The sequence below is a fragment of the Triplophysa rosa genome, unplaced genomic scaffold (assembly GCF_024868665.1).
Source record: "Triplophysa rosa unplaced genomic scaffold, Trosa_1v2 scaffold34_ERROPOS727490, whole genome shotgun sequence".
NCBI classification, from domain to species: domain Eukaryota; kingdom Metazoa; phylum Chordata; class Actinopteri; order Cypriniformes; family Nemacheilidae; genus Triplophysa; species Triplophysa rosa.
Window position 1 is genome coordinate 365,080 of NW_026634356.1, and position 26,417 is coordinate 391,496.

General features: G+C 43.2%; 1 protein-coding gene across 1 annotated transcript; it reads right to left on the reverse strand.

The window, feature by feature from the left end:
* Positions 1–22,669: 22,669 nt before the first annotated feature.
* LOC130550520 (general transcription factor II-I repeat domain-containing protein 2) lies at positions 22,670–24,941 on the reverse strand. The gene is made up of 2 exons (XM_057328006.1): positions 22,953–24,941; positions 22,670–22,731 (listed from the first exon to the last, which is right to left on the reverse strand). The coding sequence occupies exon 1, from the start codon at positions 24,773–24,775 to the stop codon at positions 22,964–22,966; it is 1,812 nt and encodes a 603-aa protein (XP_057183989.1). The 5' UTR covers positions 24,776–24,941; the 3' UTR covers positions 22,670–22,731; positions 22,953–22,963.
* Positions 24,942–26,417: the final 1,476 nt, after the last annotated feature.

Below are 26,417 nucleotides of genomic sequence, written 5' to 3' on the forward strand. Positions count from 1 at the left end.
ATTTCAATTGACCCACTGGCCAGTTTTGTTCAAAGCTTATTTGTGACCCTGGATCACAAAACCAGTCTTAAGTAACAGGAACATTTTTAGTAAAAGCAAAAAACACATTGTATGGGTCAAAAATATTGATTTTTCTTTTATGCCAAAAATCATTAGGATACAAAGTAAAGATCATGTTCCATGAATATATTTTGTAAATATCCTACCCTAAATATAAAAACTTTATTTTGTGAGTGGATGGCCTGCTACAGTGCCTCTGATTAAGAACTTCAAATGCGATTTTCTCAATATCTTTTGCACCCTCAGATTCCAGAGTTTTAAACGGTTGTATCTCCGGCAGATATTGTCATATACTAACAACCCATACATTCTAAAAATTGACCCATAAGACTGGTTTTGTTGTCCAGGGTAACATTTAATCTTGATGTGGTTGATCCCTCTATTCTTTCTTCTTTACATATTCCACATATCTCTTTCTTTCATGTGCACAGTGACAAAAATTATTAATTGGACTAATTGGGATAATTCATCTGTCCATTGTTTATAATAATGGCACTATTTTACAGCATGGCAGTTGTCAATTGTTTTTGGTCATTCCAGACAAAATGCAGTTCCCTTTCTGTCGGTCTCTCGACGTTGTGTCGAACCGACAGAATGGGGTTTGTCTTGAGAACCTATCATCTTCTGAGTATTTAGAAAAGGCCAATGAAAATTGGCGAATGAAATTTGCATGCCGGACTCCTCCCCGGATGTCCGGGTATAAGAGGGAAGCCGGTGTGCTCATTCATTCACCTTTTGTTCTTCAGAGCCTACGCATCTGCTAAGCTTCTCTACGATCTTTGGTGATCATTTTTCTGCTGGAATCTACGACGCGGACAGCGGACGGTCCCTTCCTGCAGTGACTCTCCCCTGGGCGTCTCGGCAGTTCCGGAGGTGTTCGAGCAAATTTCCTTTCTAAAAGAGCAAATTTCTCCAGCGTGGCATGTCCCGCTGTTCTCATGGGTGCAACACACTCATCGAGGAGGGGGACGGACATGATGCCTGCTTCCAGTACGCTGGGGCAGACGTTGTGGATACGTCCTGCCCGCACTGCGGGCGGTGATGATTCAGACGTTGCGTCACGGGTGGCTGTGTTCCCACGGGACTCAGCCACCACCTCGTTTGCTCCCCATTCTGTGGCGGCAGGACTACGGCCCTGCCGTCTGCTACGGCAAGCAGCGAGGGTGATATGAGGATTACTGTGAGCGATAATCCGCCAGCCACTGGCTCACGGACCCGTTCACACCTCGTCTCGCTCGTCTGACCGTTCCCCAGGAGACGGTCCGCCGTCTTATTCCTCAATCACGTATTCGGACACGATGCGTGATGATGAGATGTCTCTTGCAGCATCGGGGGGTGACGTACTACCATCCGACTCCGACGATTCCTCGGGCTCCCTCCCTCGGGGGGTCGAGCCCAGGAAGAAGCGGACGTCGAAATGTCAGCCATGCTTTCCCGGGCCGCCGTGAGTGTTGGGTTGCAGTGCCCGCACTGCCTCTCCCGGCGCTCGCGGCTGGCTACATGGCGCCTCGGGTTTGATCGCGGCCCCAAGCCGCGCCCGCCCCCAGTGCCATGTTTACCGGAAGTGCATGAGGAACTTAGTAAGACCTGGAACGCCCCCTTTCCGGCACGTTTCATGTCAAACAAAGTTCTGTCACCCTCTCTTCTCTCGAGGTTGAGACAGCTGGAGGATACGTCGTTCTCCCCCAGGTGGAGAATGCCGCCGCGGTGCACTCGTGCCCGTAGGCGGCGGCCACCTGGGGGGAGCTCGATCTAAACTCCCGTCCAAAGCATGTGGGGTCTCGGCATCTCTGGTGTCGAGAGCTTACATTGCAGCGGACCAAGCTGCCTCCTCTCAGACGCAGCGGCCCAGCTCACCCCCCGCCCGCCGAGGGGCGCGAGAACCGCACGCGGCCTCCCCCGGAGGGTTCTTGACAGTAAAGAAGCAGTCCTCCGTGCCGCGACTCGGCCGCCTCGGCCGTCGAGCCCCGTGCACTGTCTGCTTCCCAGCAGCCCTGGTCCTCTTCGATGCCCTCCAGCTCTGGCGCCCCCCACTCAGGCGGCCCCCCTGGAGGAGACAGCGAAGAGGAGACCATCGCCCCATCAGCAGCCGCGGCGAAGCGGCCTTCATGGGAAGACCTCAGGGGGATCGAGGCTACCATTGGGCCCGACCCCAGCCACATCGCTGGGAAGTCGGATAGGGACGGATCCTGCCCCGTCTCTCCATCTGCTGGCCCCCTCCGGGGGGCTAGCGCCCACTTACTCTCAAAAGAGTTTCCTCTCTCTCTGGGTTATCCCAGCCGCTCCCACCCTCTGCACGACGGTGAACGGTAAACTCGACGTTGCGTCATGGCGAATTGCAATGTCGAGTATAAACACCAGCCCTCAGCACTCTCAGTCAGACAGTGCGTTGAGCTGCGCAGTCGCCAGGCAGGAAAAACAGCAGAGCCGATCTCCTCCCCGGGGTACCTCCCCCGGCATGGAATCCGTACTGCTAGCCATCGAACCACCCCCCCAGGGGGACGATGAAAAAGATCGTACCTTTAGTCCCCCTGACTCATTCTGGGAGCCTGTCTGGCTTCCCAGACTGTCAGGCTGGCTAGGGAAGACGATCCGTCTCGGCTACGCGATCCAGTCGCCTCACGCCTGCCAAGTTCAGGGCATCCGATATACCTCAGTCAGAGGCTAGGATGTTCCCGTACTTCGGGCCGAGGTCGCCACCCTTCTGGCGAAGGGAGTGATCGAGCCCGTCTCACCAGCCGAGATGTTCAACGGGTTTTTCAGCCTGTACTTCATTGTCCCCAAGAAAGGCGGGGGGTTGCGCCCTATCTTGGGTCTGTGTGTTCTGAACAGGCACCTACTCTATAGCTGCCTTTCAGGTTGATCACGCAGAAGCGCATCCTGACGTCCGTCAGGTGTCAGGACTGGTTCATGGCAATCGACCTGAAGGACACGTACTTCATGTCTCGATCCTCCCTCGACATCGGCCGTTCCTACGGTTCGCGTTCGAGGGACGGGCATATCAGTACAGGGTCCTCCCCTTCGGTCTGTCCCTGTCTCCACGAGTCTTTACGACTCCCTTAGGGAAGGAGGTGTGCGGGTACTAAACTATCTCGACGACTGGCTCAGCTTGGCACACTCTCGAGATCTGTTGTGTACACACAGGGACCTGGTGCTCCGGCACCTAGATCGGTGGGGCTACAGGTCAACTGAGAAGAGCAAGCTCTCCCGGTGCAGAGCGTCCTCTTTCTCGGTATGGAACTCGACTCAGTCCTCATGAGTGGCCCCGCTCACCCCCCGCGGGGGGCGCGAGACCCACAACGAGGAAGCCCGCGCCCTCCCTGAGGCAGTGCGACTGACTTCAGAGCGCACCCGATCAGTGTTGAACTGCCTGAAGCTTTCAGGCAGTCAGCGGTCCCCCTAAAACAATTTCAGAGGCTCCTGGGATACATGGCATCCTCGGCGGGGGTGGTCCCCCTCGGGTCGATGCACATACGACCACTCCAACACTGGCTACAGAGTCAAGTTCCTTGGAGAGCGTGGCACACTGGCAGCAGGCGTATGGTCATCACGCTTTTCTGCCGACACACCCTAACCCCCTGGTCTCCCATGACCTTCTTGTGGACAGGGGTCCCCTTAGGGATGTCTCCCTGTAGGGTTGGGGTGCCGTGTGCAACGGGCACGCAGTGTCGGGGCGGTGGACGGGCCCCCGCCTGCGTTGGCATTCAACTGCCTAGAGTTGTTGGTTGTGCTACTTGCATTGAGGAGGCTGCTACCTCTCGTGCAGAGCAAGCACGTGCTGGTCCGGTCGGACAGCCAATTTTCATTGGCCTTTTCTAAATACTCAGAAGATGATAGGTTCTCAAGACAAACCCCATTCTGTCAGTTTGACACATCGTCTCGTTCCCTCCATCAGGGAACCGAGGTTACATCCGTAACCAAGACGTTTCAGTAAAAGATCTTTGGCTTCCAGACAAAGCTTCTCTCCTGACCTCATACTTCACCCATTTACATCTCAGCACATAAAAGTCCATTGAACATCAGAGAAGCATACCGTTCTAGATTAGTTTGAAAATCTTCCCTGCTCCTGCCGAATAATCCCTGGAACACAGCTTCTCTTTGAATATAATTTACACCATTACAGCCTTCATATTCTGGTCAGTCTGGTCACCCTTTACAATCTCATAAGAGTAGCTCTGTGCCTTGAAGGAGCAAAGCATAATTTGCGGTTGGAAATATGGACTTATTCAGACTTAAAGACATGACCAGACCCAGTGGTGGAGTTTGTGGATTTCAAGATGTCCCCTTTTAAAAACTTTGTGAATATTCTGATGTGTTATTTAGATGGTCAAAACATCTCTTTTTCCTGTGCCACCCACTTCATAACTGATGTTTTTCTCAATAGAAAAGAAATTCAATCTTCCTTGAGGGTCTCACATATTTAATAGTAGGAGGTCTAACCTTACCAAAAAGCAGTCCAGACCCGAACCATTAGGGATGATGTGAATCCATAATTAAAGGGATAGTTCACCCAAAATAAAATTCTGTCATTATTTATTCATCCTCATGTCGAGCAAAACCTGTATATGACTATTTTGAGAAATGCCTCAGTTTTGTGTACATTCAATGGAAGTCAATGGGGGCCAGTGTTGTTTGGTCACCGACATTCTGCAATGTGTTCTTTTGTGTTCTGCTATAGAAAGAAAGTCATACTGGAACCCAAATCATATTTGGAATGACATGAGGGAGAGTAAACAATAACTGCGTTTCCATAACCCTTAAAAATGCACAAATTGAAATAGCGCATTCAAAATACGCCCAATGGAAACACGTCAATTTCACAAAAACTCACATGTATCTCCAAAAAGTTCTCGCGCTCACACGAGGTGGTTTTTCAGGCAATACGATAAAGGCATATTTCGCAAAACTGCAATGGAATTTTTTTTGTCGTATTTACAAGTCACGTGGCGTATATAAAAGTCACATGAGCATTCGCGGTATGTTTTGGCAGAACATTTGGAAAGATAGGATGTAAGGAATTCACATTAAGTAATATCTTATATGATGGCACAAACGCAGGAAAACGAGTGAGGTAATATGAAAATATATAAGGAATTTTAGACATTTCTCTCTCACTCTTTCATCACAGTAGGTTGCACTATGCACTAAAGTTTGTTTGCAACCTGCCATAAAACGTACAAAGAAGAAGTATGGCCAGAATGACTTATCATGAGAAGAAACAATATACACTTTAATCGGCTAACATCGTTTAAAGGAAGCGCAGTCATTCCGCAATATTTTTTTAATTGACATTTTAAAAAATATCGCTTAAGTGTTGCGCAAATCTGTAATGGAAATTTTGGGGTAAACTCTCCCTTTAAGCATTGAAATAACCTTTGATGGCAAAATCTCTCATCTAGAGTAGGCTTGATAGCATCTTTTTATTATGTAGAAGTTTAAAATGATACAGTAGATGCTCTAGTGTCACAGAAGTACTTTGAGGGCTTTAAGGAAATTATGAACTGTGAAGGTGGCAGTTTCAATCACTGGGCTAAGCTCTCGGAAACTGCATGTTACGTCTTACAGAGTGGGTGCGTGCCAGACCAAGGTCCCCCCCGGGAGACTCGTAGTGTGACAATAATCATGAAAAAACACGCGGAAGAAAAAGCCTGTTTGAAATCATCTTAAGTGAAAGGGACAGCACGAGTAATACGAAGGTCCGTGTGGTTTTACAGATCAGTGCCTGCGCTGTGAGCGTGTGCTCCTTTCAGCAACGTGGGTGGCGGGTTACAATATCATCACTCCACCCTCCAACTCCCTTCAGCTCTGTATTGTCATTGGCTCTTTGGAGTCTTTCTAGTTATCGCTCAGCTGCTTGGAAAATGGTAATATTGTTTCATAATGAAAGCCGAGCTGAGGGCTGAATTCCTAAATAGGCGGGCCTGGAGAGTTGTAACTGCAGATGTCCAAATTAGATTTACATAATAATTGTTTTCATTTAGAAGTTTACGAGGCACCAAACGCGGCGCCAGTGTTCCGTCAGTAGAATTGTCTGTCCCCTCGGTGTCCTCCGCAGGGGCCCTAGAGAGTCACGTAAACAGTTGGGAAAATTAACTCAAAATAAACTAAACTAAAATAAATAAAAATAAATTTTCCACTGCTGTGCGAGTTTCTCGTTCCTTTCTTAGCTTCCTACACTTGTTTGCTTTTTATTTGTGGTGCCAAGCTTGGCGTTAAATCTTATTTTTCAGTAAATAAACCAGTTTCTGGTAGGAATTACATACAACTCGGTGTGAGGTCTGTTTCATAAAAGGGGCCTGGAACCTTTTATCTGAAATGTATTCTATTTGTGCCTTTTGTATGGGTGCTTTCTGACAGCTTTGAATGAAAAAGAGCAGGTTTTCTTGCATTTCTTGTGGTGAGTCTGTGGAATTTTTCTGCTCTCCGGGCATTGTGGTCAGAGTTATTTGGTGAAGCTGTATGTTCCCCTCATTTCATTCCTTTGTTCTTTGCTGTCCCGTGAGTAGGGATTCAAATACTCTGTTTCTCTATGAAGGTCTTATGTGACACCTGCTGTGCTTAAAATAAATGCAGTAAGGGAGTCTTGATAAAGCTGCCTTTTTTCCACTATTGACAGTGCTCTTACAGAGTCCAAGCCTGACCTTAGCTACTCCTGTCCTGTCATTGCCATACCACATACAGTCTCTCTCAGTCTGTGCAAGGGTGAGCATATACATATTTCCACCAGAGGTCAGCATTTTACTATTAAGAACTGTGTGATAACAATATGAAAAATACAATGCATTTCTATTTGTATGGTACATTTATGCATCCTGCTGGACTGGGTTGTGCAGAAAAAAGACAAAAGATAAGAAAAAAGGATGGTATATTTAAAATTTCTCAAATTGATGCTTACTATGTTAACGGAGAGTAAGAACCAAACCCTGTCATCTTTATTAGACTGATTAGACTGGCAGAATTGAGGATTTCTCACAAGATAGAGTTAGCAAACTCATATATATGGTTCTTATAAGTGAGTTATGAGTTTTATTCTTGGTATTCTTTAATAGAACATAAATATTAAACAGGTTAATTAGATATAATAAATAATTGTACTTAGCATCTTATTGCCATAAAAAAATCATTGAATGTGTTTGGAGACTCTTTTTATTATTAATTTTAATTAGTTTAAATTACTCTCTTAACTATTGATGGATGTCCTATAGTCTTCGTCGTCAGCTAGGAATCTTAATGTCATATCTGATAGCAAACTGTCATTTGAAAGCCACGTTTACAATATCTGTAAAACCATATTAATTATATAAAAATTACAACATATGCTCTATGTCAATCTAGCGCCGAAACTTTGGAATAGTCTTTCCAGTGCTGTCTAAGAGGCAGAGACACTGTCAGTTGAATCCTTTAAAGGTTCAGGGTATGAAATGTAGGGACATCTAGCAGTGAGTTTGCGAATTACGACCAACGGCTCACTCCACCTCTCCCTTTCGAAGCATTACAGTGGCTGACACAGAACTAAGGCCGTATTCAGACTTGACTTCTTTTTCGAAGCTGCTAGCTTCTGTTTTACATTATAATCCTATGGAGTAAACCGTGTTTTCAAAAAACGTCCTGAGCGCTTTTTTAAACGTCAGCGCCGGTGTCTTTTTCTGCAGCTCAGAGTGTCTTTTGAGGTTGAAAAAACTTTGCTGAAAAAAACACCCTACGTCAAGCTCCTTTTTCACAGCTAACCAATGACAGAGACCTGTCATTTCCATAACAACATGCATTGAACGTGATTGGTCGAGAAGGCTCAAGCTCGAAAAAATAAAATGCCGGCCAAAACGCCCGTTGGAGCTTAGATTTGTATAAATGTAAGTTTAACTTTCAATTTCAACAACTGATTGCATTTCTAGCGAGAAATTAGTATTGTAGCTTTTAAATATGTGATTAGTTATTGCAAAGACGCTCTCTGTTTATAATCAAATAGACTTCTGTTACGCAGCCTATCTGTTTCTCTGGGCTGCCTTCGTGCACAGACTCTGCCTCCGAAGTCATGACGTTCGGCTGCCATTTGTAACCAAATGCGGCCAGCGTTTTTATTACTAAAAAATGCTTGTGTCAACTTTGTTTTGTCAAAAAAGAAATCAAGTGTGAACACGGCCTAAGATTTCGTGATGTTTTGCTTCTTTGCAGGAGATAACATATTTACGAACCGCGCTCTGTAGAGCAATTTGTCCATTTAGGGTTACTGGAGAGACAACAAAATTGCAAATTCCATGTATGTAGATAGAAATAGCTCATTATAAGTTAATAAAAACATAACACTTCATTATATAAGGTCTTTATACACCTCTTAAGACATAGTTATGTATATTATATTGCATTTCTGTCAATAGATCCTCCAAAAAATTACACATTGGACCTTGAAAGGATTGTTAGGCTGCATTAATTAGGTTAATTGGAAGGGGAGATTTTCCATAAAACAGATATAACTGCTACATTGCATGGTGTGGAATGGTATTCTACTCTCAGTCTGTCTGTCTCAGGGCCAGGTCTAGGGGTGGCTAAAGGGCTTTCCCCCCAGATTTTTCTTGGGCCCCTTCAAAAATATTGACACTGAAAAAAATTATTATGTGCCTTAGTATATTTTATGAAAAGAAATTAAAATATACTTGTTATGTTATGTTATGTTATGTTAAACCCATTTAAATTGGTCAAATTAAGTTTACTTATTTATTTTGTGTTGAGACTACATAAATAATTTTTGTAGATATTCTACTTCTACTTCTTCATAAAAAGAAAGACTTGTTCGTGTTTTTTGTTGATTTATCTTTGAGATTTAGGAGAGTTTTGGTATTATTTTTAAGTTTGGGTTTTTTAAGTTGTTACCGTTGTTCAGAAGAGAGGTGCTTGTACCTAGGCTGAGGGAGGCACAATATAAATCATGAAGTGTGTGAACTGTGCTAATGTCAGTACAGAGACCATCAGTCTCTTCTTACTTGACCATCTACACTGCGTTCCAAATTATTATGCAAATGATATCTTTCTCTGGTTTTCCTAATTTGTCGATGCAAATGACAGTCAGTATAATTTTCAAGTAATCAACAGTTAGGGTACATTTGGAATTTTATTGAACAAACCTCCCACTGACAACAGTATTTATTTAAAAAATGAAAAACTCAAAATGCACTGTTCCAAATTATTATGCACAACAGAGTTTGAAAACATTTCATAGGTTGTAAAAAACTGAAAATGGTCATTTGTTGAATTTGCAGCATTAGGAGGTCATATTTACTGAAATCAAAAGCTATTTCAATCAAAAACATCCTAACAGGGCAAGTTACATGTTAACATAGGACCCCTTCTTTGATATCACCTTCACAATTCTTGCATCCATTGAACTTGTGAGTTTTTGGATAGTTTCTGATTGAATTTCTTTGCAGGATGTCAGAATAGCCTCCCAGAGCTGCTGTTTTGATGCTAACTGCCTCCCACCATCATAGATCTTTCGCTTGAGGATGCTCCAAAGGTTCTCAATAGGGTTGAGGTCAGGGGAGGATGGTGGCCACACCATGAGTTTCTCTCCTTTTATGCCCATAGCAGCCAATGACACAGAGGTATTCTTTGCAGCATGAGATGGTGCATTGTCATGCATGAAGATGATTTTGCTACGGAAGGCATGGTTCTTCTTTTTGTACCATGGAAGAAAGTGCTCAGTCAGAAACTCTACATACCTTGCAGAGTTCATTTTCACACCTTCAGGGACCCTAAAGGGGCCCACCAGCTGTCTCCCCATGATTCCAGCCCAAAACATGACTCCGCCACCTCCTTGCTGACGTCGCAGCCTTGTTGGGACATGGTGGCCATCCACCAACCATCCACTACTCCATCCATCTGGACCATCCAGGGTTGCACGGCACTCATCAGTAAACAAGACTGTTTGAAAATTAGTCTTCATGTATGTGTGGGCCCACTGCAACCGTTTCTGCTTGTGAGCATTGGTTAGGGGTGGCCGAATAGTAGGTTTATGCACAACTGCAAGCATCTGGAGGATCCTACACCTTGAGGTTTTCGGGACTCCCGAGGCACCAGCAGCTTCAAATACCTGTTTGCTGCTTTGCAATGGCATTTTTGCAGCTGCTCTCTTAATCCGATGAATTTGTCTGGAAGAAACCTTCCTCATTCTGCCTTTATCTGCACGAACCCTTCTGTGCTCTGAATCAGCCACAAATCTCTTCACAGTACGATGATCTCGCTTAAGTTTTCGTGAAATATCTAATGTTTTCATACCTTGTCCAAGACATTGCACTATTTGACGCTTTTCGGCAGCAGACAGATCCTTTTTCTTTCCCATATTGCTTGAAACCTGTGGCCTGCTTAATAATGTGGAACGTCCTTCTTAAGTAGTTTTCCTTTAATTGGGCTCACCTGGCAAACTACTTATCACAGGTGTCTGAGATTGATTTCAGTGATCCAAAGAGCACTGAGACACAATACCATCCATAAGTTTAATTGAACAATATAAAATTAAATGTTTACGACACTTAAATCCAATTTGCATAATAATTTGGAACGCAGTGTATGTTGTATGTAAAAAAATAGTATATTTCAATATGAAAGTATCCTTGAAGTTTGAGTTAACCCCTATTCGCACGGGATTCGTATTATCTGGGGACCTCGTGTGATTTAGAAATGACCTCCCCACAACTGTATTTCATGTGGCATATTCGCATGGGATAAGTGAAGCCTGTGATTTTACTCAAATTTACAAGTTATTTCCCGGACATGATGGCAAGGCTTTGCGTATAGTTTGTATAGCCTATAGTTGTATGGCGTATAATGATATATGACCGTACCTGTCAGCATTTGAGACCTGCGATCGTGAACCGGACAGAAGATCACCACGATCGGGGGTCTCAAATGTTACGAGAGTTTCCATGACAAATAACAAAACAGGAGACTCCCGGCCAAAACGACAGTGTTGGCAGGTATGGATATGACCCAGCACCCGAAATAATATCAAAACACTTCAACACAGCCTCCATTATTCGCAAATGGTGGATAAAACCTTGAAAAATTATATACGAGCCCGCCAAATCACAGAGATGCCAATTCACATTTTGCACGAGACTAATATTATCACAGGACCTTGGTGTTCGTCAAAATATGGTAGGTAATTTGCGTGTGAATTTTTATTTACACTTTACTTTAAACCTTTCCTCAAAAGCCTCAATTTGTTTTCAATCGAAGAAATAAACACACAGACGGCTTGTATGATGTGGGTGAGTGAATTATTATGAAACTTAAATTTTTAAGTGAACTACTCCTTTAATCACAGAAAAATATAAAATTATGCATGCAATGAACTATAATTATTTATCTGCCCAACCAGAATATAGAATTGCTCTAGTCAAGCCAGACCAGTACTAGGCCTGGTCTGTCTTTTTTACTTCCCAAAGGTCTTCTGCCCAAGCTGCAGCCAGATGCTCATTCTCGTGCCAGCTAATGCTACACCAGTAGCCGTGCCACCAGAAGCCATGGGAATAATATGATACAGAATTCTATATTAATTATTCTATAATCTATTTGTCTGCTTATCTGACTGGTCACCTACAGTATTTATTCTCAGCAGTTTGATGTTATAGCTGCAATCATTAACCATCCCTCTTTATAGCATTCCAGTCACTTGACCAGTGGCGATCGGTGCCTCCTCTTCAGGGGAAGCAGGAATTCAAAATACGTGCGCAACGCTTCACGTGAACCTATGTGCATCACGCATCATGTCAAAATACATGCCTGCCGCAGACGCGTCGAAAGGGTATATGATAAAAGAGACACTCACGTTCAGAAGACACTGCGTTAACTGTCAGGGATTGCGTGGAGGAAGAACCCAAGTGCAGGCAGCGGGGATTAAGGGGTTAACAGAGATTTTATTTTAACAAAGAAACAAAACACAAAACAAAAACCCACTCAGGGGTCAAACACAGGCACAAGAAAACAATATACAAGAACAGAAAGAGGACTCACTAAACACTAAACTACACTTGGCAAAAACTAGACTAAACACTTACTACAGGACTGGGGATACACAGCAAACAGGAACACGGAGTACATGGAACGAAACCAAAGACACCATCAACACGGGTAAGCATAACAAACGTATGACTGCTATACCGGCTGGGACGCCGGCTGGATCGCCGGCTGGATCACCGGACTGGACACGATACTGGACACCGGACTGGACGCCGGACTGGACGCCGGCTGCACCGGCTGGGGTGGAGTCTGCGCTGCCCGTCGCTGCCTCTTTTTCTTCAGCCGAGCCACCCGCCTGGAGGTCGGCTGAAGAAAAGAGGCAAACGGCATGGCTGGTTCTGGCTGGGACTCCTCGGAGGAGGTCCCCCAAGACTCTCGTCTCCCCCGCTTGCCACCCAGGCTGACTGGTTGAGACGAGACTGCAGGGGCTGAGGCGGAAGGTGTGGCGGTGCCCAGAACCCCGATCTGCAGGGCCCGACCCTCTGGAATCACGGCCAGCGGAGACGAGTAGCTGGATTGGGCTGAGACCCTGGACCCCGAATGGTACGTGGCGTACTGCCACACAGCGTTAAAGTCCAGCGGTCTCAGCGCCCTCATCTCCACTCGCGAAAGGGGGCTCCTGAGACCAGCGTTAAAGAGCACCGCCAGTTCCGCCTTCCCGAAGACACCCTCCTCTGCGGCGCCAAGGAATCTGTCTAAGTAGTCCTCAAGGTCCATGTTCTCCTGGCGAACGCCGCAGAGGAGGCGGGCTTGGCAGGACCGCCCAGCGTCCATGGTAGCCTGCTGGGTTCGTTGTTGGCTCTTGGATTCTGTCAGGGATTGCGTGGAGGAAGAACCTAAGTGCAGGCAGCGGGGATTAAGGGGTTAAAAGAGATTTTATTTACATAAAACACAAAACAAAACCCACGATGGGGGAAAATTCAATACAATAAGATAATGACAGGACGAAGACTTACTAACACTCAACTGAAAATAAACAACACTAGATAAACCAAACTAAACACTTACTGAGACAGACAGGACACTCCAAACGGACCACGAGCACAGGAGAAACAGGTAATCAGGATACAAATAACAAGGAATGCCACCGAAGACACCATATACAATGCACGAGCAACAAGACAATGAAACATGAGGGTATATAATAGGGAAGACAAACAAAGGATAACGACACAGGGCAGGTGAGGGTAATCAAACACGGCCGGGAAACAATACAGGAAACGAGAGGGGCGGGGCCAATGACGAGACACTGGAGAGAATGCATATTATTGTCAAAAGGACAATAATATGTTTCTCTCCACACATAACCAAAGGCTTTGCCATGGCTCTGCTACAGGACCAAGAAAAACATGACTACATGAAGCAGAGCCATGACAGTTAACACTTAACTCTGATTGCACATGAGACTAAGTGAGTATCTAGCAAACGCGAGCGTCTTTTTTATTAAAAACCCTTTTGACGCATCTGCAGCAGGCACGTATTTTGAAATGACGCGACACACACATGACGGGGCTAAATACATGTTTTGCCGAGCTTCGCATTACTGCTTCCCCGGAAGAGGAGTCATGGATTGCCACTGCACTTGACATATGCCCCAAATCAGAATCAACAGTGTTAATCAAACGTGCAGAGGAGAACTGGCCCTCCCAGCTGAGTCTGGTTTCTCGCAGGGTCAGAAATGAGAAATGAGACAAGAATCCAAATTCAGGTGTGACGGTCTTGCCTGGGCAGTCTGCACAATGGAGACAGTGTGTGTAAATAGGGTTTCACGGATTCAGTAAGGGAATAAACCATTTCCACAGCAATGCTTCATTAACTCTGCTCTGTTTTATTTAAAACAGTTCTCTTTTTTAATTCTGTCACTTAAATTATTTTTTAACTTTGTGATTGTATAGTGTCTCAGTTTTACAGGAAGATGAACTCACACATTTTCAATTACTTATAAATCAGAAATCAAGAAACAATGAATGAAGATACAATGAAATACAGAGCAATACAATTAACCTCATAGTTAAGTGCAACACCCCCACCTAGGGGAGAACTTGAGCAACTAATTTTGAATCAAACAATTTAACAGCCCTAGTTCTGACTGTATCTGTTTGAATGTGTTCTGGTTGGGTGCAAACTATAGGATCAACTGTATCTGGAACAGGAGTATTGTCTACTTGTGAAGGTGGAAAAACTGGCATAGCCAAGGAGTGCTGTGTGGACATCTGGTCTAACTCATCGCCAGGAGGTAATCCATCATCCAACAAATGTGGAATGTGACTAGCCTGTTCGTTGGATAATGAGCTGTCACAAGTAACAGAGTCTGCCTTTGAATTTGATTTCTGGATATCCATGGAACAATGAACTTCAGACAAAGCATGTAAGTCACTGTTTTCATCAGGGCAGTTGTGCTGATCAGACTGCATAACGCAGGGAGCTGTTCTTGCATCACCCTCAGGATGATTAAGTAAATCTGCAAATGAATCATTTGAATGAGACTTGGATGGTAAATCGACTCCATATTTGTACAGAAAGTTAACAGGAAGTAGGAGATTTCTGTGCACAGTCCGATGTTCCGATAAACATTAATGGGTGATCTCACTGACATCATCTCATAGAGTTTGGACTACCACTTATCTGCAACCTTCCGTTTGCCACGCTCACCATGATTCACCAAAAGGACTCGGTAACCAACAGACAAAGGTGATCCCTTCACTTTCCGATTGTAGATTCTTGCATGCCGAGCCTGCTCAATAGAACTGTGCTTCTGTGCAATTGTTGCAGCTTCGCCAAGGTGACGTTTAAGCCTGGACATGAAATCTGAATACTTCACACCAGTATCATCCTTGAGAACACGTTGAAACATCACATCGATGGGAAGACGTGGGACTCTCCCGAACATCAGATAGAAAGGCCCAAAGCCTGTGGTCTCGTGAACGGTACAGTTATAACAGAATATCAACATTTGCAAAGACTGCGGCCACTTGACTTTGAACTGGGGAGGTAAGGCCCTTATCATGTTCCCTAAGGTTCTGTTGAAGCATTCGGTGATTTCGTTTCCCATTGTATGGTAAGGAGTGGTATGTGATTTCTTAACACCTGCCATATCCAGCAACTCCTTCATCAATCTGCTCTCAAAACTCGGACCTTGATCCGAAAGCACATGCCTTGGGAATCCGTAAACACAGAAGAGACCATTCCATAAATGATGAGCAACCTGCTTTGCAGGCTGGTTCTTGCAGGGAAAAGCGTAGGCTAATTTGGTGAAGTGGTCTGTTGCTACTAGAACATCCACACTCCTGTTATCACCCTGCTCTGCTGTCCAGAAATCAATGCAGATGAGTTCCATCGGCTCAGTGGTGAGTATGTTTTCAAGATGAGCACGATCTTTTGGTTCAGGTGTCTTGCCATACAGTTCCTTGCATAACTAACTATGTCTCGTTCCATGCCTATCCTAAAGAACTGTTGTCTGACCAATGAAAGTGTCCTGGAGCGACCTTGATAGCTAGCAGCATCATGCAGACCATTAAGCACTTGTTGTTTCAGAGCATCTGGGACAATGAATTGATACTACTTTTTGTTCATTTGACAGTCTCTTTTGACTTTGAAAAGCATGCCATCTCTGATGGTGAGTTTATTCCAATGCTTAAGAAGCCTTAGGACAGTATGAGGCTCACTAGCACGTTCATGCTTGTCAGGACGTCTGTTTCTTTGAACATAAAAGAGTGCTCTACTTACAGAGTTATCCTGTTCTTGTGCAGCTGACAGAGTGCTCACATTGAGTGCAGTAGTCTGATCCACATTGACGAAGTGCGGAATACTTTCCATGCCCATCATTTGTCCCACATCACCAGAACAATGTGCGTCCGGTACAGCAGCTACATCCTGTCATGGCTCTGCTTAATTTAGTCATGTTTTTCTTGGTCCTGTAGCAGAGCCATGGCAAAGCCTTGGGTTTTGTGTGAGAAGACCATGGGATGTTTATCTTCTGACATCTCATGTGTTTTATCGTGTCTTGTCATTGGCCCCGCCCCTCTCGTCTCATGTATTGCTTTCCTCCCGTGTCTCATGTTCCTCACCTGCCCTGTGAAATTATCCCTCGTTTGTCTTGCCTATTTAATGCCCTCTTGTTTCATTGTCTTGTTGCTCGTGGATTGTTCTGTGTACTGTGTATGATTGCTTCGTGTTCCTGCCCGTGTCATTTAATCAAGTTAAGTTTAGTCAGTGTAAGGGTTTGTCTAGTGTTGTTCTAGTTAGTTTATGTGCCTGTGTAGTCTGATTTTTTTATCCCTTTGTCTTTGTTATTTTACCCCCTCGTGGGTTTTTGTTTTGTCAATTGTTTATTAAAAGTCTTTTGTTTAACCCCTTCACTGCCGCTGCCTGAGTTTGGGTTCTTCAGCCACGCAAATCGTGACATATCCTGCGAACTCAAAGCACCTACGGCCATCTGACCTTGGCCACATCCTCCCGTTGCTTCAGATGTTTCATTAGCAGGACTTAAATCTTGACAGTTAGTGGTAAATCTGAAAGAATCTTGGATTACTTGATCTACTACTCCATTAACCTGATTGAGCAAAGAGTGGTAAGGTTCTGTGACAAGTCGATGGCTAACATTGGACTGTACAAAAGGTTCCCTGCTCAATGCGTCGGCAACAATATTCTTAGCACCGGGTACGTATTTCAGGTCAAAGCTGAAGGAGGCTAGTTTTGCAACGCAGCGTTGCTCACAAGCATCGAGTTTCGGCTTGGTGAGTATATAAGTAAGGGGATTATTATCCGTCCAAGCGGTAAAATGATGCCCCTTCAGCCAATAATGAAACTTGTCGCATATCGCCAATTTAAGTGCGAGGAATTCCAGCCTATGTGCTGGGTAGTTCATTTGGGAACTTGATAGTGTCTTGCTGGCAAATGCCACTGGCTGTGCCATTGTGCTGCCTACTGGAATTTGGGACAGGACTGCACCTAATCCATCAAGTGAAGCATCAACAGCTAATATGAAATCACGGCTGAAGTCAGGGTGTGATAGCGTTATGCTTGCGAGAAGGTCCTCTTTCAAAGTGTGGAATGCTTTGTGGCACTCGTCAGTCCAGTCAGATGGCAAGAGATTGACACACACAGCTTTAGATTTGAGTTTTCTCTTTCTGCCTTTGGGACTCTTTGTATCCTTTTCCGAAATGAGGCTGAACAAGGGCTTAGCTTTTGAGGAACATCTCTCTATAAAATGTTGGTAGTATAGTACCATACATAAGAATCCAGCCTTTCAAGTGCAACTTGCTCATTGGGGGCAAAGACCATGAGATCATCAGGGTAACATAATAGACTTTAAAAAAAAATGTATCGCCAACGCTAGACATCATCATTCGCAATCCCCGGATCTCGAGACTCACCAACATCATGTTCTGCAAGTACTCCAACGCCTCCGCAAGTATCACCTCTACTTAAAGAAGGAGAAGTGTGAGTTCCATCTAACATCTGTGCATTTCCTGGGCTATGTCATCACACCACAAGGGGTGTGCATGGACATAGGAAAAGTAGAGGCAGTTCGCAACTGGCCACAACCTCAGACCCTCAAACAGCTCCAACAGTTCCTCGGTTTTGCAAATTTCTGCCGCCGTTTCATCGCTCAGTACAGCCAAATCGCAGCACCTCTCACATCCTNCTCTCTCTCTCTCTCTCTCTCTCTCTCTCTCTCTCGCTGGTGGAGGATGTTTACTTGTACATATTAGTATGTACGCGGGCTTCTCCGGTGCCTACTGCAGGTCTTCTTTTGAAGCTACTTTTTCAAAATCACCTTGGGCTTGATCTAGGCAAACAGCTGAATCAGCTCCCGGTTTTGACTGTTATTCACAAAGTCAAGCGTTGTTTGTTCCAGGTTTCCCGTCTTAAAAGCTTCGTTTGAGTTCATAAAAGAGGCGGCATGAAGGCTGAGCTGAAGCGCAGCCAATATAACGCCACTCATTCATTCAGCATGTTAATTATTAGTGCCGGCATCTTGTGCTGGCGCTCAAAGTTATACAAGTTTGACACACAACTCACCCTGCTCCGTTGTGCTGTATCACATATGTTACGGACGTGAGTGAAACCTAAAAATGTGGGGTTTGTTAAGAAGTGCGCTGAAACTTTTCAAGTAAACGATTACAATGTGTTGCATTGGTCGGCATGATTTCTTAGTCCTGTAACAACATTCCTGTAAAAAATCAGAACCTTTGATCCTTTGATTACAAGCCTAACTTTGACCCTAAACCTAATCCTACAATCTGATTGGTTCATAGAAGCCTTGTTCCAGGACCAACAATGATGTCGATCGAGAAACATGGTCTAGTTGGTGAGGTCGCATTCACCATGTGTTACTGTAGCTTAAATAGCAGAGCATTGTGCTTGCAACACTAGGGTTGGGGGTTTCATCCCAGGAACCACACATACTGTATATCTTAAATGCACTGAAAAGTCTTTGGATAAAAGCATCTGCCAAGTGCATTATTATAGATGAAGCAATTAGGTGATAAAAACATTAGGCTTACAGGCACTTACCTGATGTCCAAGGACATTTATGTTATTTGACAGTAAGCACCCACTTACAGTAGAGTAATGCAACCATTTACAGACACACCTGCAACCATTCATTCTGATTGACATACAGTTCATAAACGTGTGAACCCTTACAAAACAGATATTTATTCAAGTGCTGTTAGTATCCTTTTAAACTGAGAATATGAGAGTGTACTTTCAGTCTTCATGTACTTCTTTTTAATATATAAAAATAGCACTGGACTGGTCACCACAAAATGACATATTGTCAACTTTTGTCACTCTGTAATGTCATTCCCAACCTGTATATGACACTTCTGTGGAAACACAAAAGGAGATATTTTGAGAAATCTCTTTTGTGGATATTTTGAGAAGTGGTTTTGTGTCCATACAATGGAAGTCAATAGGGACCAATGTTGTTTGGTTACCAACATTCTTCAAAATACTGTATCTTCTTTTGTCATGCAGAAGAAAGAAAGTCATACAGGTTTGCAATGACGTGAGGGTACACTATCCCTTTAAGTATACTTGAATAATATTGACAAACTTCGATCAAGATACACTTAAAAGCATAATAAAGTATTGCACAAATACTAGGTTTGTAGTTGTGTCTTATGACGTACATGTTGACGTTCACAGTAATGTTATATAACATAACAATATACAAATAGTAAACTATAGAAATGCTGTTGAGTTCACTTACAGAACATCTACAGTAAAGTTTACTTGCACTAATGAGTTCACTGTTTAGTTTACTGAGAGTATATTGTACTTAAATGTGTACTTTCATCAACGAAAAACTGAAATAGTACACCAATAAGTTCACTAGTGGCAGGACAAACAAAAAATGTAGTTAACTACAGTAGTTGAGCACTCAAAGTTGACTACTGCTACACATATAAACTAAACAGTAGGCCGATTAAGTCATTTACTAGTACATTGATATTAGTATACTTACTACAAGTAAACCTAAATTCTAGTTCTAATTCTAAACTCTAGTTTATTGGGTCTAATTCATAACAGAAGCTGAACTATTAGGCTCATGTTTTTCTGTTTCACACTAAAATGTCGTTCTCACAAGTTTTTCGCCCTGACACCTTGACACGGTGTGCTAGCACAACAGCTGTAGTGAGGAACTCATCCTAGGGTGCTAACACCTCTGCTGTAAGGGGAACGTTTCGACATGTCCCGTTCAGACATGACAAAACTGCCTGCTCCCCAGATAGTCAGCTGCAAATATGACTTGACCCCAAAAAGTTCTAACAAAAGGTTTCTCAGTGGTTTACAGTAGTATCAGATGTACTTAAAAACATACTAAAAGTTTACCAAAGTTTGACTCCAAGAAAGGCCCCGTTTTCAAAATTTTGTGTTCGGTAGGCAGTTGTGCATCTGTCCACCAGCAAATGGTGCCTAATGATGCCGTCCATCAGTGTGCCTATTGCACCAAGTAGGTTCATAAAAGTATGAAAATCTCCAAGCATTAAGACTATGCTTTTAAGGGGACTACTCTGTGGCGCATCCATGATCATCTCTGCTGCTTTCCAATGATTGACCTGTACTCTGGAGACAAAACGTGTATTTTGTAGAGATGCACCGATTGCAATTTTCTTTGCCGATTCCGATTTCCGATTTTATTACAAGTGAAACCTGCCGATTCCGATTTTTGCGGATTCCGATTTTCTGTCCACAAACTATAATTGACAGTATACTGTTGTCACGAACCCACCAACCACATCTCCCTCAGACACCAGATTTCCAGTTTCACGCACCCGTTCCAAGTCACCCGAATTCTAATTAACAACACCTGTTTCTCATCAGCCTGCAAACATAAATATCTCACCTCCAGGCTCACAGTCATCCGGTCTCAATGTGACATACCTCGCGTTCTTGGGACACTTGTTTCGTGGACTCTAAGGATTTTCGTATCGGATTTCTCTCTGGGATTCTTCCTCGGCAACCAGCTCTACAGTTACGAGCTACCTAAGGATAAGACTGTTCGTGTTTTCTTTCTCTTGTTGAAGATTTTCCGGTGTTTAGGCACCTATGGACTTTCCCAAGATATTCTGAATAAACCTCTTGTTTTGTGAAATTACCTGTTCTCGTTCTTCCGTGAGTTTTGTGACAAGTTGAGAAGAAAGCATTTCCCCCAAGGGCAGCAATGGTATCTGACTGATGTGGCAGAGGATGGGCATCTTTTAAAGTTGTCGAATTTTGCCATCGAAAAATTCTTTTCAGTACAGATTCTCAGATCACCATTCTTTTTCCACACCAAGACAAGAGGGGAGGCATATTCAATGTTTCATTTCCTGATGATGCCCTTCTCTTCCATCTCATCCAGTGCTACTCTCAGTTTCTCATAATGGTTTGGAGACACATGACGGTAGGGCAGACGAAAGGGTTTGTCATCCAACAGGTGGATCCGATGTACAAAATCTTTTCGCCACAGTCCATCTTGTCCTTGAAAATATGGTCTCATATTACTTTGGTGTTACTTTGGTTCAGTCTTGTTCTCATTTGCTTATTTTAAGGTTTGTTGATATTATTCACATTTACTAATATATATTAATATTTACTTTCTACTTAAAAGTACAAATTATTTTGTTAATTTTGTAATAAAGTTCAACACAACTTTGTTGTGTTATGTTTGAGCTCAGTGAATGCATTGTGAGTTGTTATGAATGTTGTGTTTGAATTCAGTCAATGGTCAAAACTATCGGTTAATTTATTGGTTATTGGCAGTTAGTACCCAACTTAGTTATCGTTATCGGCAAAATGCAATATCGGTACCGATAATACATAGTGCATCAAAATGCAGTGTCATCAGTTTGTCACAAAGAATACAGAAAGTTACGTGCGGTTTTACACACTATTTACACGTGGTATTGAGCAGGCATACATTTCTTTCGTAACAACTAACATTTTGAAAATACGAACATTTTCATGAATCCGAAAATTTGCGTCAAAACGACTTTACGAATGATTTACACAAAAAAATCATTCTGCTTGTGTTTCATGAATGAGGCCCAGTGTGTGTAAATAGGTTTTCACGGATTCAGTAAGGGAATAAACCATTATACATGAAATGCAAGACAACACACAAATTGATTACAATAGGTCTCAAAATATAAACACGTTATAACTCAATATTGAGCAACACACTCGACGCCAAACACGGCTTAACAGAATCCAGACATATCCATTGAAAGATAAGGTCACAATATAGCAAATATTTGTGTGTTTTGGACACTTATTAATGGTAATTCTCAGACCGCGAAGAACATGTAACTTACCCACAGCAATGCTTCGTTAACTCTGCTGTGGGCGGTCCCTACTCCACACTCTAAATCACATCATGCACATAGATGGCGCTGTCCCCATTTATGCAATAATTTAACATATCTTTTCACTGTTACACAGACACAGTAGATTTATAAACAGCGTCGAAGAGATCCAGGCCACCAGGCAGAAGCGGCAAAATGGCATTTAAGAATGGCTTTGGTAATTATCATTTACAGATTTATGAATGCAATGGCTAGTTGTTTCCACAAAAACCAAAATTACATTCTGTTACTATGACAGTACTGGCTCATATACACTTAAATGAATACTGATCTGTCTTATCCTCACGTTATTGGTTTCATGAGGACATATCAATAGTGATTTCCTGCACTGGCTGAAAATGAAACCCAGCTTATGGTCACTAGATAAATAAAGCTTTGGAAATGTAACAAGAGTAATCCAGGCAGGGAAGCAGATCCACATGAAGTTTCAAGAACTGAATAACATAAAACCAAGTGACAATATCAAGAACAAAGATAAATCCCAGAAACCAAGAATGTAAAACATGACTATAAACAAACAACTGACAAAAGACAAAGGAAACACTAGGGGTATAAATACACAGACTAATGAAGGTAAACTAGACACACCTGGGAAACAATTAACAGGGGACCAATAGACAAAAGAACTACAAAAGACTACATGACACAGGAACCAAGAAATACAAACTAAAAGTCCACAAGACAAGGGAAAACAGACTGGAATCATGACAGGAGATCTTATCACACTCTAAAACAGGGGTGTCCAAACTTTTTCTGCTGGGGGCCAGGTGCAAAAAAATGTCTGTTGTCTTGGGCCGCATGTCTGTAATAATAATAAAAAGCTACTATTAGACAAGCTAATTGATTTATTGCCATTAATTTGTCTTTGTCTACTTATATTTTAAATGTGCTATTTTCTAAAAATGTTATGTGTGCGCTAAATATATATTTATATATGCCCCATGATATTACATACATTTTTAACCTAGGAATCATTAGGCTACATTACAAAATATTGCTTTCAATATTTTTTCTTTTACTCACCATTAACTTTATTAATGTGAACAGTGATGTTGTGCCTTGGATTTCAGAAGTGATGTCAAGTCCGTAGTAAGTCGTGTAGTAGAGATACGAAGCAGGTCACAGAGATGGTTGTCAGTCAGACTGGCTCTCAGTGGACTCTTGTTCAGCATCATCAGCGAAAATGTTTGCTCACATATGTATGTGGAGCCAAACAGGCTCATCATCCTTTGTGCATGACGTTTGATTAAGGGGAATCTGGATGTTTCCAAACTCTTGTAAAACTCAGGCACGGGAAGAAGCTGGTGGCGGCTGCGAAGAGAATCATCGCACTGCAGTTCAATGAGTTCCAGCTGCACATTCTCTTGCACTTCTTCTACGTTAACAGATAAAGGGGTTGAGAACAGTTTGATGTCGTTATCAATAGCGGAAAAGTCTTGAAAACGCTGATTAAATTCTGTGATTAGAGATGTGAGCACTATCGAATATTTATCCATTTTTCCAAGGATGTTGGAGTCTGAAAAACTCGAGATAATTTCGGACAAACTAGGAAAGTGCACAGCATTGCGGTCACTGATTTGTCTCTCAAAAAGTCTTAGCTTCATTGCAAAGGATTTCAAGAGCGCATACATTTCCGATATCAGCTGGTCCTTGCCTTGCAGGCTTTTATTCAGTGCGTTTAGGTGACTGGTCAAATCAACTAAAAAAGCAAGGTCTGCCAGCCAGTCAGGGTCATTGAGTTGATCAAGTGTCAGGTTTTTTTCTTTCAAAAACTGGTCAATTTCAGACCTCAGCGAATAGAATCGCTGTAGAACCGAGCCGCGACTCAGCCACCGCACGTTAGAGTGATATATTACGTCACCGTATTCTGCATCAATATCAGACAGAAATGCCCGGAATTCTCTGTGGTTGAGCGCTCTTGAACGAATCAAGTTTATAGTTTTCACCACAGTGGTCATCACATCGTCCATCTGGATGGCTTTGGCACAGAGCGCTTCCTGGTGTATGATACAGTGCATTTTTACAGCCTCACCTCCACTTTCGCGAACTTTGTTGCATACCATGGAAGCCATTCCTTTCCGCTCGCCGATCATGGATGGCGCTCCATCCGTTGTAATGCCACAGAGCTTGGCCCAAGGGAGATTCATGCTCTCAATCGCACATGATACGGCTTCAAAAAGATCTTTTCCAGTTGTTGTACTCTTAAGGCTCTTCATATCAAGAAGCTCTTCTGTAATGCAAAAATCACTGTCCACACCTCGCAAAAAAATTAACAGCTGTGCAGTGTCTGTCGAGTCAGTGCTGTCATCGCACGCAATTGAGTAAAAATCAAACGTGGGTACTTTGTCTGTCACTTGTTCTTTTAGATTTGCCGACAAGTCTTCAATTCGCCGTCCGACTGTGTTCCTTGAAAGACTGATGTTTTTAAAATCTTGCATCTTTTCTGGGCAAATTATAGTGGCAACTTTCATCAGACACTCCTTTACAAATTCGCCGTCAGTGAAGGGTTTTCCGTGCTGCGCTATTAGGTGAGCTACCTCATAACTAGCTAATGTAGAATTTTCCTGTGCTTTATTAGCACGAAAAAATTGTTGTTGTTGTGCTGACAAGGTAGCTTCCAGTGGTTTCACCTTTTGTTTGCGCTCGACACCAGTGTAAGATTTGAAAGACTGATGTTTTGTTTCATAATGTCTTTTAACATTATATTCCTTCATCACCCCAACAGACTGCTGGCAAATTAAGCAGACACATTTCCCGCTGACCTCAGTGAAGAAATATTCATGTCCCCAACGTGTTTGAAATCTCCTGCATTCACTTTCGATTTTCCGTCTTCTTTGTTGCGCCATGACATACCAAAATGTGATCAACAATAATTTGTTGTTTTTTAGCCCGATTACAATACGTACATCTTACGTACTAACTGCCTTGGCTGCATGTCATAGCGACACCCGTTGGTTATTTAGTGAATTTCATTTATTTTTCCCTATAACGGGCCAGATCTGTATAATTTTCTTAAATCCCTCGCGGGCCGCCACAGGATTGACAACGGGCCGCAGATGGCCCTCGGGCCGTAGTTTGGACACCCCTGCTCTAAAACAATGTCAAACCATTGGGTTATAAATTAACCTATGCTGGGTTGTTTTAGCCATGAATGCTAGGTTATTTCAAACCATATAGGGACATTTAATAGGCTAATTTAAACCAACAGTTGGATTTGGCCCTTTTTGACCCAACCATGAGCTATAAAAATAACCCATAATTTTATAGAGTGCAGGGTTTGAAAGGTAATGGCTGGGGAAACACAGGGAACAATGTACTGTAGGCTGAAGGTTTGGTCCATGACAGTATGGATAATGACAGACTTTATCGCTGTGTAGGCAGGAACCATTGGTTTGCTATGTGGTGTTTCTGAAATGTCCTCTATGCTGCATGGGAAGCTGTCTGCCCACCTGTTCTCAGTGATTGCCAAAGTGAAATCTCTTGGCATGGGCTGCTCCCCCTGTCTCCAAAAATCCCACCGGTTCAAAGTAGGTTTTCTTACACCATCCCTTTGCAAGAGTGTGCATTTTATTTCATCATCAAGGTGAGATTTTTAACACAACACAAAATACAAATCATAATTGTAATGTATGCAAATCAGATCAAAGACATAATGAAAAGTAACACCTGGTGGTTTGGATGATACATACATCATTCGTTTTCAACGTAGCTCTTATGGCACTTAAGGTGTGCATGGTTGGCATTGCAGCTGAGTATACGCTTATTGATGATGTGTCATTGATTAAATATTCTTTAGTTTTAAGTTTGTACGAGAGGCCTTAAAGTGCTGCAAGAGTTCTTTCCTATGACCTGTCCATGGTCCTGGAAGGGTCATCAGGCTCCCCATCTGAACCCTTTGGATTGAATTTTAGATTAATTTCTGACCCTTAAGGTATTTGTCTTGCAGCAGATACTCTGGACACTCTGGGCATGAACTTGAGTCCTCTTGAGATGACCCCTGTCTCAGTCATTCCATAGTATCGCACAGTTGATATTGTTTCCCTAAAGCATCTGATACAATGCAGGGAGGATGTGTCTCGGCTATGTATGTACCCCGATTCCCGGAGTGGGGAACAAAACTGTGTAGCATTGACCGACTTCGTGTCATGCCATGCTTTGTCTTCCTCAAAGAAATCGAGTGAAGTAATGATGCAAATGGTGCTGGTGACGCAACAGACACGGGCCACATGCTTGAACACTGCATGGACAATGAAACTGCTGTGGTTATACGCATGCTTCAGACACATCATTAAGGTGTTCTCACAGCCTCAGGGTAACGTGAATGCACATGTGGCCCTTTAGGTCTCCAAATTACAGCACATTTTCTTGTCTTCACAATGATTTCTTTCATGATTTCTTGTGGTGCATTTTAATGTGCAGAGTCCTAAAGTGATAGTTCACCCAAACATAAAATTCTGTCATTATTTACTTACCCTCATGTCATTTCAA

Excerpts from the sequence above, each read along its gene's own strand:
- LOC130550520 (XM_057328006.1), bottom strand. The coding sequence starts at position 24,775 with ATGGCGCAACAAAGAAGACGGAAAATCGAAAGTGAATGCAGGAGATTT.